General features: G+C 39.0%; 1 protein-coding gene across 2 annotated transcripts; it reads right to left on the bottom strand.

Moving 5' to 3' along the window:
- Positions 1-112: 112 nt before the first annotated feature.
- On the bottom strand, positions 113-15,766 carry LOC139744567 (DNA repair protein complementing XP-C cells homolog). 2 transcript variants are annotated; one of them, XM_071654998.1, is made up of 17 exons: positions 15,624-15,766; positions 12,845-14,296; positions 12,090-12,204; positions 11,564-11,645; positions 10,550-10,707; positions 9,794-9,914; positions 9,358-9,450; positions 8,101-8,869; positions 7,247-7,390; positions 6,578-6,730; positions 5,498-5,555; positions 4,766-4,877; positions 3,809-3,898; positions 3,171-3,348; positions 2,587-2,680; positions 1,723-1,816; positions 113-434 (listed from the first exon to the last, which is right to left on the bottom strand). In XM_071654998.1, the coding sequence occupies exons 2-17, from the start codon at positions 14,220-14,222 to the stop codon at positions 174-176; spliced, it is 3,900 nt and encodes a 1,299-aa protein (XP_071511099.1). In that variant the 5' UTR covers positions 14,223-14,296; positions 15,624-15,766; the 3' UTR covers positions 113-173. The 2 variants fall into 2 exon arrangements, with proteins under 2 accessions (XP_071511099.1, XP_071511100.1); XM_071654999.1 differs by lacking the exon at positions 2,587-2,680 and adding an exon at positions 2,436-2,529.
- Positions 15,767-15,964: the final 198 nt, after the last annotated feature.

Here is a 15,964-nt window from a genome sequence, read left to right as displayed (position 1 = left end):
AGAATACATGGTGACAATGTCTTTGAATCTTGGATTACATAGACATGTTCATTAGATGAAAGAATACAAGTTAGCTGCATCAAACATGAAGTGGGTACGACATATACTCTGAAGTCTGACATCAACTCATTTCAAACTTTGGCACATACTGATGTTAAAAAAAAATACTTGAACTATTTCTTCTTCTTTCTGCTCTTCTTCTCAAATGGAAGCAGATTAGAAGCATCACCAGAGAAAGATGTCATCTTGTTTTCGGGCCAGGAGGTGGACTTGCTGCTGCCGGTGTCCACCTGGCTGTTACTCCTCCCCTCCCCTGACGCTGCCAAGGAGTCGGCTTGACTCACATCATTGCTGTATCGCTTCTTCAGCCTCTCTCTGATCAGGAGACTCTTGATGAACAGCTTCCAGTGCTTCATGGCCCGAGCCTCTCGTTTCTGGCAGGATTCACAAAATATAAAAAAAAGGGAATCTGGCGAATATAGGGGAACCTCATCTCAAGCTGCTCAGGACCAATGAAATTTTGTCATCATATCAATTATCTTGTTATATCAGGGATAAAACTAAAAGAAAGTAAAAGGCATGGGATCTACGAAGTTACCACACTACATCAGGTATCACACAATATCCAACATTTTAATATGGGGTTCTACTGTATAACATTGCTTCTTTTCATTTAGCAGTAACAGGCCTAGTTCTAATTAAGGTGGGTGTTTTCCTCTGAAGAAAGCTGCTCAGTTCTTTGTTTGGAAGAAATAGACATACAAATTCCTCACTTGCTACGTGTGCAAATTTCATGGCAAACAAAGCAAGAAGTTTCAGCCCCTCATCATAATATTCCTGTTGGAAATTTTACCTTGTGCAATCACACAAAATGACAGACTGGTACTCACACACACACAGGGGCAGGAGAAAGCCTTGATTTCTTCATCAGATCACACATTAATACATTAAATGGTTCATAATATTACCACAAGTACAATACCAGCATCAAGATCGAGTACTTCTCGCTTCATTTTCACTAGTTACTGCATAGACCTCCAGTGTTGATCTTTTGAATAACAACATCTACTACTGTAAGGTGGGCATCTCAAGTACAGAGTAGTTTAAGTATGTGTTCCTATTCTGGGGTCTACACTGCCCTCATGTGTTTGAGACATATCACTTTATTTATTTGATATAAGACGGGAAATGTATCAAAGACTTCTCTATCAAATCTATAATACATTTGATTGGTTTATTGATAGGTTTTATTTCTGTATTTCTTTTTCATACATAAATGTAACAACAAGTTACTGAGTAGAATACGGTTTGAATATAACAGTTGAAACAGGAGAGTGATTAATCAAAGTGTACATTATTCAATAATTCAAAATTCAATATTGATAGACAAATAAAATGAGAGAAAGAAAAATTGATCAGATCAACAGATAGATAGATAGATTGATTGACTGACTGACAGACAGATAGATAGATAGATGGATAGATAGATGGATAGATGCATACAGAAAGAGAAAAAGAAATACTGGTACCAGACTGCCAGCACTCCCATGTCTTTGGAATGCTCTTATCATCATCAGTTCAGTACCTTAATTCTGAAGCTTGTTCACTTGGCAAACGACCTGACACTGGAAGACCGGTTAATATTTGGTTTCTCCTGGCGCTAATAAGGGCAAGAATATCAAACCAAATGACTGAATTTGAAAAAAAGATAAATCTTCCTACCTCCTTTGCCTTTCTCTCCATCTCCACCTGTTCTTCCTCCCACGCCGACACCAGAACCTCTTCAAACTCCTTGCAGACCACGAACCCATCCATTCTGAAATTACAAGAAGTCATGTGACATTATTTCTGGTAGCAAACAAAAACATCAGTCAATTCAATATCCACATGGGGAGACATAACACTGCTTTTTGACAAAGTCTTGTTCTTGAGGGCTGGTGAGTGTCTTTGCTTTAAGATTGCCAGTACAGGTAATGCTGAGACTTGGCTTGGCAAATTAAGTGATATACATAGCTTTCCTGGATGTGCACAAAGCAGCATGGACTCTAAATGTGGGCAAAACATTTTCCAAACCCACTTGAAGCAACTATAAAACCTCCCACCCATTACACATGCACACACTCACACACACACACAAACACATGGGGAGGCAGAAAATTGTCACAGACTGTGAATACTGAAGAACATTTGGCATAGGTTGCTGTCAGGGTCACACATACACTGCATATGTCGCAGCTAATGTCTTGAACAAAATAAAACAAAACAAATCAAACAAGAACAGATTAAAAAAAACACATAAACCTTTTGTCTTACTTCACTAATGTTATTCAGTGACCTTATCTTGAAGCCACATGGGATTATACATCAGTATGGTCTATTTCACAAGTGCTCCTTCCCTTGGTAAAAAAAAGAAAAAGACTATGTGGAACACTTACACAGGATGAATATACCCAGAGTGAAAGTCCCATCCCATCATGGCCGGAGCACAGTCAATGTCCAGTTTACGGGCTACTTTATTAAGTCCAGGGACTGGTCAAGTAAGAAATGGAGAAATGCGAAAGAAAGGAGACAAACGGTCAAACTTACACAGGGTGATTGAAGCCAGAGTGAAAGTCCCATCCCATCATAGCTGGAACACAGTCAATGTCCAGTTTTCTGGCCACCTTGTTTAGTCCAGGAACTGGTCAAATGCACACAAATGATTTTAGTAGGAAGGAGTAAAAAGAAATCTGTATGCCTCCTTTTTTTTTCTTGTGTCTTTTGAAACTATGAAGCTATTCTGGCAGTGATGTACACCATTTACACCAACATAATCAGGAAGATCCCAAAGAGCAAGCAGGGAGATACACTACTTGTGTGTTACATGCATCTTAATGGGCAAAAATAATTCCTGAATCAGGAAGATTTTATTTATTCTTTTTTCAAAACACGAAGAAATATTGAATATTTTCAGGAAGTCTGCTGAATCTGGGAGACTTGGCAGCTCTGGGTCCTGTCGTAAAAAAATTTGACATCAAACATAAATCAGAAAATCAAACACATGTCTCTGAATATTCAATTCTGATTGGCAGATACAGGACTTATGTTTGATTTTCTGACTTATGCTTGACTGCAGCTTTTTATGCAACACGCCCCAGGATTATAACAATCCATCTGGTATCCCAACATACTCTTCAAATGGACGGTGCCAGCTGGAAGCATGGATGGCTTGAAGAGCTCCACATTGCCGTACTCATTCCTCGGCACCTTGCCATCCACTGCTGGGGGTGGGATGTAGTCCTCCACCTGCCACTTGCCGTACACGCCCAGGATGGCCTCTTCGGTCTTTATCATGCCCTCTCCTTTTTTCTGCAACAATGGTTGGAAGAAACGGGGCAACATGAGATAGCGTACATCAGTGCAAAATAATGGGACCATTAACAATTTTTCTTGTTCTGCGCTCTAGCTCTGCTCATAGGTCTTATTAAATAATATGCTCTGTGCACAATCCTAGACGTGTCACATCAAGCATGTACATAAATGACTGTGGAGCAGTAACTGGTTAACTTATAATCACCTATTCTCTGGAACTCTAAGTTGTTCTTTGACAGATGTAGTATTACTGGCACACTGAGGCTATCCATTCATGTTGTGAACGAAGCATGATCTCACATGTTCATCTTTGAAAAGTTTATTCTCTGCCCGCTTATCAGTGCACCATCACACAAAAACCTGTCACCGATATCTAAATCACTAAATCTGAAAGACATGAAACATTATCCTACAAAACTGATGGTTCACTGAGAGTACTCTGATGGCAAAAACTCACCCACTTTGGTCTTGGCTTCACCATCTTGTAGGGCTTTTCCCCAACACGGATAGCTTTCCCTTCTTTCAGCCATGTCTCACGTGTATGCAGCTAGAAAGGAAGATGTAGAAGTAGAATGTGCAATGACAAAGTCTTTACTGTGGGCAATGTTCACTCCAGGGGAAAAAAAAATACATATTTTACCGACCAATAGTGAGCAGCACACAGCATCTTTACACATCATTCACTTCAAAAAAAGAAGAGAAGGTGCAATAAACATTATTTGGTAAATAGTACAATTGTATATCTTTAGTAAGAATTTAAAGACAAGAAAAACTTGCATCATCTGTACTTAAGTACAAATACCGTGCCATGTTATCTTTTTCTTTTTAAAAGAAGAAAAGCTAAGAATTTTCTTGATTCACTTTCCCAGACTACCATCTCTGAACCAAATACTGAGAGAGTGCACTGACCACTTTGGCACCAATGCACTTACCCATGACTTGCTGGAGTATTTCAATGCCCTTCCAAAATGTGGTTGAACTCAAAGTTGGATAAATCCAGAAAGGTGTGTGTGTGTGTGTTGATAAGAGGAAAGTTTCTGTGTAATTATTAGATTTGAAAAAAGACTAACCTACTAATGAGAAAAACTGGTTGTATACAAAGCTACAGAGAGACTAGCCAAGATGAGCTTACCAACAAAGTCTCCATAAGTTAGTGTTCCTCATTGGTGGGTTAGTCTCTGTTCAAGTCTAAAAATCATCACAGAAACTCTACATTTATCAAAATTGTGTGACCATGTGACATCCGACATGAAAGCCATTACAGTACCAAAGGATTTGTAAGATTATATAAACCCAACTCAATGACAGTCTCACTTTCGTGACATCTATACCGAATGATGGAGAGATCCACATCATCAGATGCAAAATTGGTGAATTCTGTAGAGTGTGGGTTTAGGTGAGGTTGTGAACTTACAGTGTGAACACACTCCCTGGAGTAAACAGCCTCCCCTCTACAGTAGCCCAGTATGGCTGGTTCCTCTGGATACAGTGCCTCAAACTTCAGCAAGTGCCTTTTGAGGGCATACCTTGAAAATACCATTGGTATGAAGAAACCACAAGAAGAAAAAAAAATCCCAAATAAACGAAACCATAACCAAAAACTGGAATCCATTAACACTGTCACATGAGTAACTCATCATCCAATCAGCAGGTTTAGCAAATTCAATACAAAGTCTGCAGTGTACAAAGTTGAGTAAGATGCACCTTTTTACAATAAAATCAACAAGGTTGAAGAAAGAAGGTCATGTCATTTCCATTCCATGAATTACAAGATGTAATGGCTAGCTGATGTGATCTCTAAGCTAAAAATATAAACAGCAAATAAATAATTAAGTCTCATCCTATTTTCATTTGGAAATACAATAAGAGTGGTTGGATGATTGTTACCTTACAGAGTATACCACAAATAGAGACTAACAATAGAATGGATGACAGACTATTAAACTTACAGATTTATGTTTCATGTGTCACTGAGCTCATTGTTACAAGTTTCAGTGAAGGAACTGTTCCACCCAGGATAATTACATTACAGATTACGAAGTGTGTGATGAGGCAAGAATTCTGTCTGCAGCACAACTGAGAGACTTTCATCATTGAAACAGATGTATTCAAACAAAATTTAGAGCAAGGTGATGAGTGAACTCACAATGGATGATTCTTGTACTCTGCAATTGATGTCGGGAGTGGCTTGTCCATCAGGTCATCTGAAGTCACAACACAAGTTTCAATTTACAATTAATGAAATCCTGCACCCTACTAACAACAGGTACACTTGAGTTCATGGACTTTAAAGGGACTGTACACTTCTGGTCAAGGTGAGGATTTAGCTTTTAACGTTTTGCGAGATATTCAGAAACCACTCTATGAGATGTCATGGAGCATGCAATTCCAAGGGGTATCAAAAGTTTATTTGATGAAAATCGGTTTTGAAATGGCCGAGATATCCAAAAACAAGGTGAAACAAAGAGATCTTAATAAAAGGCGTGGCCTGTCGCCTTTTATAATTATCTTTTTTTTTTTTATATCTCAGCCATTTTAAAACCAATTTTCATCAAATGAATATTGAATCCTTCTTAAAAATTACATGCACTGTCATGTTTTATTAGAGATTAGAGGTTTTTCATTATCTCACTTAGGAATGTTATAAACCTGCATCCCCACCTCAACCAGTACTGTACAGTCCCTTAAAATTTTAGCAGAAAAGACCATGGTCTCTGGACAAAGATATTCCTGCATGTCTTTCATCTGTCACAAACATAGGAGTATATTGCATAAAGTGTAGGACTGTGTTTTTACCAAGACTCTGAGTCCCTGCTAAAATTCATGTCCTTCAGACCATGCAATATCTTGTGTCATTCAATTAAAGTAGACCACCATTAAATATGAGATATAATCAATCTGAAGCATATCAAATCATCTAAGAGTTTCAGAAATTTCATCCAATATTTCTTTCAATTTCTACAACCTGGCTCCACCAAAATGATTTCAAGAACTGATAATTAAAATGGAAAATACATAACAAATAGAGAACATTTGTAATGACAGCATCAGCTGGACATAAAATTTAAAAATAAATTCTGCAAATGGTAAATCATACTTTAAAAAAAAAAAGTGGTGCAAAGGTATGGAGTACTTTACTGTTTTGATTTATCATTAACTCTGAACAGAACACACTTGAGTGTTCTTGTTACTAAGGGATTAGTATCTCTAGCACTTGGTCACTCACTCTCCAAGTCATCATCTTCCTTTTTGTCTCGCTTCTTGTTGCCACGGAGAGGCCTCAGTGTCTCCTCCCACCACTCTTCATCGGGGCGGAGCTTGTGAGTGGCTGTCAACCACTTGGAGGCATACCGCCTTGTGACATCCTTAATGCAGCCATCTAATGGACCAAGAGATTGATCGACTTTATTTTTAATGACATGCAAATTGGCAAGTGAGCACTTCTAGCATTATAAATACTGGTAACACTATCTCCTCCTTTAGTTTCACTTCATGGTGAGAGTTATAATACAGAGCAAACTGAGGTTTTGAGTGTTTCATTCTCACAATACATTGATATACTGAGAAAGCTGCTAGACACCAGTCATTTAATATTGAGGTTTTTTAAAAATCAATCAGTGCTCAGGGATCTTTAGCAAAAGCAATACTACATTGTGGTACAAGACCTTTGCTGAGATCACCTCTTAATAACACTTAACCTGCTTCAGATATTATTTTGAGAGCACATAAGATTGAGATGCAATCAAAAATAATATTGCTTATAACTAGAAAACCATTAAAAATTTTGTATATGCATCATGTTGTACATGTGACTGTCCTTGTGGTATTATGATGTTCCAGCCATTTATGAGTGGATATTGATTCTACGATAGTAGTATTGAAGCCAATAACTCACCATTCTCGACTCCAATGACATACGTTACTGGCTGAGAAGCCATCTTTTCACACATCTCTGGTTTGTTCAGTGACGATCTCACACAGTCCACACAGATCCAGCGACCCTCAGAAGGCAGGTATACTTCAAGCCAACAGTCAGAACCTGGCATCACACCAATGACAGTGGCAATCATGACAATCTTACATTTTTTTTCACCCTAAGTAGTCTCTCCAGAGTATGCACCATTTTTCACGAGTGCCTATCTTCATTATCAACCCATCACTGTGCAGTACTAATTTACACCCTGGGGTCACAAGTATCATAATAGGTATAACATCTTGTTCACAGATGTGCTGGGCAGAACAGACATCCAGGGCCCTGTCCATCTAACCACAGTACTCCTAGTACGGCATTATGTAACTTGTTGACATCTGTTGTTATAATAAGTTCCTATTAGACCATTGAACTCTTTCTGCGGAAAAATTCTGGTGGTTGGATAGGCTACTGGGTAGCTACAAATTCATATATGAAATAACATACACCTGCTTTATCAACCCCAATGTCTACTAAGATGCTCTTAATGAGATGTTGAGAAAACTCTGTGCGTGTGTGTGTGTTAGTTAGTGCACTCTATATATTTTTCCAATCAAACACAAATCTATAGATAAATCTTTCACCATTCTGACAGTACCCATCCAGAATCAGTGCGAGGTGACTACTTTTGAACAGTTCTATTTAATATGGTTACATAACATCCGAAGTTATTTTTCATCAATATCATCCTCAAACTGTTATTTTGGGAATGGGCAATACATACAACACATGGAAAGTTAAATCCTATGAAGGTTAATAGGTGAAAAACATCAACTCACCCTTAGCTTTTGGATTTTCCTGCACTATCACATCATCTCCTGACTCGCTGGAAAGAATTTTCCTGGAACCTTTTTTATTCTTCTTCCCACTTGATTGAGGCGGCCTGGAAACATTCACAACCTTCACTTCAAAGTCGCTGTCTGACGAAAACCCCTCTTCAATGCTGGATACCGAGGTGTCCAACTTGGCCCTCTTTCTGGAGGGGTGAAGAGGGGTCCCCTTGGAAGTTCTCTTTGATGGCTGAGATCTTGGTCTCTGTCTGGTGGAGGAACGTTTCAGTTCCTCCTCGAAGTCACTGTGTTCATCCTCATCAGATATGTCCTCATTGTCTGACCAGTCATCTGTGTCTTTGGCCTTGGAGGCGGCTTTCCTCTTTGTTGCAGTCCTCTGCCTGAGAGCCCTCTGCGGTCTTTTCGGAGTTGGATCTTTATCACTCTTTACATCATGCTTTCTCACTGTCTTTGTAGCCTCTTCTTGGTTTCCCTTGAAGCTTCTCTTAGCAGATCTGGACTGACCCTTGGATGCAGGAGTCACAGCTTGGTGAGTGTCTCTGCCCCCTGGTTCTCCAGCGCTCTTCTTGGACTTGATCTTGGCCTTACCACTGATGGGTTTCTTTGAAGCTTCCTCCCCTTGTGACTGTGGTGATGTCAGAGATTTCCCACTGCCACCTTGAGATGTTGAGGCTTCCTGATCTGGTCCATCCACATTAAAGACTTCTTTTTTTGGAGGCCTCTTTACTGCTGCATTCTTATTCTCTTGTTTGAATTTCTGCAGACACAAGAGATGAAACAGACATGATTATAAAAGTCATCTCATGCACATCTTTAGCAAGAATAGGGTTACTCTCCATTCAAATCCTATTTTTTCTTTAATCTATGTGCAGCAACAAAATCTATATCATTTCTATAGCTGTTAATTTTTCATTTTCATAACACTGATTTACAAGACTACAGATGTAATGTCTCCATCACATAAAATAAATCCAAACTCAACCAAAAATAAACAATTATTTTAAGGTGAATTCATTTCATCTTTTCTACATCATACCACCAGACACAGCAGATCTCAACATATCAGAAGTAAAATTCCCTCGTGTGTAATATCTGAAGTCAGCTGAATTGTATTTGCAAAGATACTTTGTATAAAGACTGACAAAATGTTGCATAGTGTCACAGTGTCATTTCTACCGGTCACATGGAGATGATTGGTATTCATCAACAAAGCAGGAAATTCTTTATTTTGGGTCCTTGCCTCACCTTGGTAAGAAGCTTAGCCTTGTAGGTCAGAGGTTGTAATGAGAAAACAAGACGGACATCAACCTTGAGGGCCCTCAGCACAATGGCACACATCTGAAATCACAAGAAAAAGCAACAACCTCAAGGCATGGCACAGACCACATAATCACTACACAGAGATTTTCAACAGTAGGGCCTAACACTAACAATTCAATATCTCATGTCATTCATATAAAAAGTAAAAATAAAAGACAAGTCATTCTTGTAATAAAAAAAAAAAAAGTAGATGGTGCCAGTATAAACAGTCAGTTTTGATTTATGAGGAAATTTGTAATGCCATCTCATCATGCACTCTGTGAGAAATAGACTTTAGTTCACAATTCATGACTGTTGTTCTAATTCAACTACAAGTGCATGGCCAATAAATTGATTTTGACTGGTTTTTGTTTTTACTTACATGTACTTTCTCCCTCTCTGTAGCCACTTTCTTGGTCTCAAAGCAAGATGGGAGAATTTGAAATAGAGATGATCTCTTGTCCTCCCTCACTTCATCACTGACCTCAACTGAGCTACTAAACCTGGCATGGTAGAAAGTGAATAAAGTACAATGTAATGTTGGAAAGCAAGATGACTGGTAACTATCATTGATGTTACACACACATGCAGGATTCAAGATCCAGTTTGTCAATTTGGTGGAAGTTTGTAGCCGAGTGAGGCTCTTGGGCCAGGGAAATTATGTCAGCTCTACAACAATCAACAAAATATTGATACCCCCTTGAAAAGTTGTCCTCCCAAGGAGAGGGTGGTTGTGAAAGTTCAGAAGCTTTCTGGAAAAGACCTATCCTGTGCACCCAATCTTGAGAATTTAGGTTGGAAATATCATGCTGTGCACATGAATGCAAATGAGGCACTAAATCTGTGTGTGCCTCACTCAGATCATTATTTTAAAGAAAAATTCATGATTTGAAGTTATTTTCTTTCCAAGTAGAACACTTTCCTTTAGTCTAAAATTTCAGCTCGTTTGGGATCCTCTTTTGGGATTTTAAAGCAAAGAAGAAAATCTATGTCCTACTTTGTACTTGAATCATCATTTCTTGTTATCTCAACTGTAAAATCTTGAAGGAGATTAGCAGTCTATTTTACAACACAACAAATTGAATACAAGTAAGCATAGTCTACGAGTAATATTAGGACTGGTTGAATGCACACCTACCATTTAACAACTTTGGTAATGAAGTTGATGTTAAGTGATTTAGGTTTGTGGTTCAAAATGTCCCTGGGTATGATGGAGAGTCCGAGGCACTGGAGTTCTTCATCGTTGCAGACTTTGTTGCTATGGAGACAGGCAGCAATCAAAGTAACAAGATGGGCCTACAAAGGAACAACAGTAACAACAAAAAGACAAGACAATCAACCTTCACTGCACATGATTTGTGGCCAGTCCAGTGACTTACAATCGAAAATATTTGCTTTCAGGTATAAGGTAAACCCTGAACGCTGAACTGATGATTATGTGAAATATTCTTATTATATATAGACAAAAAGGCACATTCTTTGACATTTTGATAAGATAATACAAGAAGACATATTGATGTTGACTGACAGCCTGCTTTACTCTCTTCACAGACACATACTTTAACCAACGCATACTCCACTCGGCTTTAAACTGCCTTGCTAATACGTAATAAACTGTTCGTTCATCTACATTGTTACACTGTTGTAAAAACTGTGATAAAATTGTGGTTAAATAATCAAGTTCCAGCTGTATTATGTGAACAATGATATTTCAGACTCTGACCTTAATAAGCAACATCCGTCCCACAAAATATTTTGCCCTGTATCCTGATATATTCTTCCTATCAACCTGCGCTTATTAGGTAAATTGCTGAAATGACAAGAAATGCTGCATAAATAGTGCATCTTTATAACATGAGTTTTAATTTAGATTTTCTTTGTTTGATTTTTGCTTTATTATTTATTACCCTTTTCTGGGTCTAATTCATTAAACTTGCCTCTTCTATGTGATTGACAGTATGAGTTTCACTCATACACACACACACACACACACACACACACAAAAAAAAAAAAAGATGCTAGACACTAAGGTGTATACTCACTGACATAAAGTCCGAAAAACAGAGCTTACACCATTTCAATGAATCCTATGAAAATCCCCAAGATGTCAACGATTGTTACAGAGGTGAGAAAACTTTCCTCTACAAATCACCTTGTGTAATTGGAGTCGCCGTTCTTTGTTGTATTTGTTCACCTGCCACTGGAAATATGTTGCCCAGAGGTGTTCTTTCTTCCTGAAATTGACAAAAAGTTTAGACAAATTCATGCTGCATGTTCATCAAACAAAATCATGTTTTTTCTTTTTTGTGGAAAAAAAAAACATTATAGTACCATTCCATTTGACAAGAGAACACAGAAGAGACTTGGATTTATTCTAATGAGGGCAACACTGACTACAACAGTATTGTTTCTCAGTTCAAGATACAGTGCACTCCTGTTTATAATGAACACGGTTATAAAGAAATTTTGGATACAACAAAGTAAAATTCAGCCCAAAATTTCAGTCTAAGCATATCTTCATAAACTTTGCTTGTACGAAACTAATCAAATTTCAGTATAATGAAAGAAAACTGCCAGACTTGAGGACTTCATTATCAAACAGGAGTCACCTGTATTGGATTAGATCCATCACTGAAGACACCTTTAAAACTTTAAAAAGAGAGAGAACTTGAGCTCACCGTTTCTTGTCCTTGGATGTCCCAGGGAGGTCTATGTCAATTTCCAGGGACGTCTGCTCTGCATCTTTTTCCTGTGGTTTAATGGTAGGTTCCCCCGATTCATTGAGGGGTGTGTCTGAGAGCATGTACAGAAAAGGGCACAAAGAATATGGATACTGGTACAATGTGTATATAGGACAATCAACTGCAAACACTACACCATATAGCCTAACCAAAATCAGATGAGAATGCATCACCCAGGAAATGAATTCTTATGAATGCAAGATCAACAACAGGGTTCGAAATTGGCGATGGTCCGCTGGCCATTGGCCACCCAAAATCATGTCGGACTAGCTAAAAATCACAAAATTCTGAAGTAACTAGTCCGTCTGGCTAGCCAAAATATTGCTTCAGTGTCAAAATTGATTCTAAGTAGTCCGCCTGGCTAGTTTAAAAAAAAGTTAAGTGCGACCCCTGATCAAGTATGTTATTATGAAATTAGATCACATAGATGAGGTTGATGTGCATAAAGAAGGGATTATCTGATACAAAATTCATATTACTCCATTGTTTTGTGAACATCATGTTGCATTCTATGACAGAAAATGACAACAAATGGTAGCATTGTGACATATGGGTGCTGTGTCAACATCTTAGTGAAGATGTGACATCAACTATCAATTCCCCGTTAATTCCTAATGTAACTTTGTATGTAAATCATGGATGATCATGCCATACATTACAAAGACTGCTACCATTATGTCAAGAGGCTTTACCTTCTACTTCCTCCCAATCTGACTGACTGTCATCAGATGACATGTCGGCATCCTCATCTCCCTCGACCGTTTTCGCCTCGGCAATGGTGACGTTGTTCTTCTCTTGAATCTTCCTCTTAGCTCTTGTCACACCTTTTCCAGACAACTTCTCCACTTTCACAACCGCCCTCCCCTTCTTGGAAGGACCATTCTTCAAGGGGGTATCAACATTTTGATGATTTTTCTTGGCCTGCCGCTTGGAGGGTGGCTTTTCAGATGGTTTTCCGCATGGTTCTATCCCCTTCCTTTTTCTTTGACTTCTCGTCGATGAATTCATAGAGATGTCATCTTCACGAGTGTTCTCAGTTTTCTTCAATTTTGACAAATTTTTCTTCTTTGGGGCAACTTTCTTCTTCTTACTCTTTTCTTGCTCCTTCATTCCTCCTTCATCGCCTGAATCGCTTTCTTCATCTTCTGAGAGAGTCATTGGAACAAGATTTTTGGGGGTTTCTTTTTTGGGAGATTCCCTCTTGAAGTTGTCAGTTGATTTCTGCGTGACTGACAGCTCACATTTACCATCTGTCTGACTCTCACTTCCAAAGTACTCCGACTTCAAAACAGATTTTGAGGTCACTCCACTGAGTTGGGCAGGTTTATTAGAACTATTCGACTTCTCTGTTTCATGCTCTTCTGGTTCATCAAAAAATGACTTGACTGGCACCTCTATGGGCTTTGACTCTGCATCATTGTAACTGATGTCATCAAAAAGAGACTTGGGCATGGATGTAACCGAAGCTTTCTTTTCCCTTACTTGCGGCTTAATGTCATTGTTTTCTTCGTCGGATGAAGAGTCACTTTCACTCAGGGCGAGGACAGCTTCTTCAGATGGTTTTGACGAGAATCTCTCTGGTGGTTTCTTTGAAATTTGCACCTCTTCTGCTTCGCAGCTGTCACTTGCATCCTTCGGTGTCTGCATATGCTTAGTAGACTGCTTCGATCTACGTGATGAAGCTTTGACTTTTGGCAACTCAAAATCATCATCAATATCATCGTCCTCAGATTCTGATTCAGAGTGGAAAGTGACCGCATCTTCTTCCTCCTTATCGCTGGAAGCCACATCATTCTTCATAGCTGCCATCTTTTGGACAGCCTTGAGCTTGGAACTTCTTCCTTTGGGTCTGGATCCATTCTCTACACTGGGACACTGTCCCTTTGCATCACTACCTTTCACTCTCTTGCTCATACTGCCCTTGTCATTTTTCTCCATGTCAGTTTTTCTTGATGGTACTTTTATGTCTGTAATCTCTTCTCTCGCCTGTTTTACTTTTCCCTGCACTGATGCTTTTGATCTCTCTTGTTGAGGATGCTGTGACGTACTCCTTGCCTTCCTTCTTGCCATGGTTCTATTGCTCTCAAGAGACGATTACAATTTCAACTTTATCAGTTTCTCATACTCGTAGGAAGTGAATCCACCTGCAGCAGGAATAAAGAAAAAGAAAACATGCTTTATACAAACATCAAGCAACATGAGGGATATGGTTTTGTTGTATATCTAATACAAACACAGGGAATTATGGTACTACAATTGTATGTGCAGTTTATCAGAGAAAAAAAAATCCTCACTGCAATTGCAACCAGTGAAAATAAGGTCTGCAGACAAGAGGCAAGTAAGTTGATACTACGATTATCAATGGAAAAGTAACATGAACACTGGGAAAAACATTGCCCAGCCATAGCTAGAGTGACATCAATGATCAATGTGGATTCTGTTAGGATGGTTCATATCACAGAGAGCACAGTTGTCAGTAAACTTTGACAGGTTCTACAGAAAATTATGTCTGCTATTGTTTAAAATAAAACCCTTTACTTGCTCACAGTCACATGCTCAAAAAGCAGCAAGCAGCAATAAATTACTGACCATGCACAACACATCTACATGCAGTTATTAATGGGTTTTAAACTACACACTAGTTGTAAATTACAGCAGATTTTTATAATTTTGTATATCACAACTTTACAAGTCATCATAGACATGTTACAAAGAGCTACTGACATCTCCTCGCTATTACAAAGCCAAAGGTATAAATTGCGACCAGTACAACTGCGAAATGGAACGCTTTGTCTTTTTGTCATTTTGGGGTTAAAGGACACCGACAAGTCCACCTTCATAGACACCAGGGGGGCGTTTCATCAACGAGTTCGTCGGAGTTTTCACCGACGAATTTGCTATCAGCCAATCAGACCAAGGATTTCATTAGCTTTTGACAGTTGTCAGTATAAATCCTTGCGTCTGATTGGCTGATAGCAAATTCGTCGGTGAAAACTCCGACGAACTCGTTGATGAAACGCCCCCCTGACGTGGATTGAGTGAATGCAGCAATATAAAGTCGAACATATCAGTGAGAGTTTGGCGAGGAAAATCGGACAATCCATTCATAAGTTATGAATTTTTTAAGTTTCTGCTCAGTCACTGGCACTGCTGCTTGAAAAGATTAAATAAATTTACAGTAGCTAGAGAGTAGGGTTTCAAACTACAAAGGTAATTTACAGCTTGTAGAATTGTGATGGGGGAACCTTGTGATGATGTCAATTCTGCTCTGAGCACTACACATAGAATCTATGCACATCTGCATCTGCTATCTCTCAGCATAGTACCGTACCAGTACCACTAACCTGTTACGTAAAAAACACTGCCTTCATTTGTACATTCTTACAATGCTTTGGCCAATCCTATTCCTATGCAATGGCAAGTTGAACGCCGTTCGGGCCGTTCTAATTATCAGTCGTGATTGATTCTCACCTCACTGGCTGGACACGGGCCCGCGCAGGCGCAGCTAGCAGGCTGCTATTCGGGTTACTCGTACGCGACGAGGGAGAGTAAACAGCTGATCTGGAGACTCGTAATCATAGTCATACCACCTGCCTGAGCCATGAATAAAGCATTCTTACCGATATTATTACTAGTACTTTCTTGAATACTTGCTAGCTGTCGGTTGCAAAGAGATTCGCGGGAAACATTGCAGGGCACGTGTCTTCGAACCGAAAGTTAGTCATCTCGTTACTTAACAAAAGTCAAATGTTATGTACACAATTTTCCCAGGTCGCGAGAGTTAGTCTTGCATTACAGATGTTTCATAATCT

The sequence above is a fragment of the Diadema antillarum genome, unplaced genomic scaffold, assembly GCF_040938485.1.
Source record: "Diadema antillarum isolate AM-2024a unplaced genomic scaffold, OU_Dant_1.0 seq00001189_RagTag, whole genome shotgun sequence".
Classification (NCBI taxonomy): domain Eukaryota; kingdom Metazoa; phylum Echinodermata; class Echinoidea; order Diadematoida; family Diadematidae; genus Diadema; species Diadema antillarum.
Note: the sequence above shows the minus strand (reverse complement) of the source record. Positions and strands in the feature narration are given on the sequence as shown.

Excerpts from the sequence above, each read along its gene's own strand:
- LOC139744567 (XM_071654998.1), bottom strand. The coding sequence starts at position 14,222 with ATGGCAAGAAGGAAGGCAAGGAGTACGTCACAGCATCCTCAACAAGAG. Across the intron at positions 7,391-8,100 it reads GGAAAATCCAAAAGCTAAGG|GTTCTGACTGTTGGCTTGAA; the intron begins GTGAGTTGATGT and ends GTGTGATGCCAG. Across the intron at positions 3,899-4,765 it reads CCAGGGAGTGTGTTCACACT|CTGCATACACGTGAGACATG; the intron begins GTAAGTTCACAA and ends CTTCCTTTCTAG.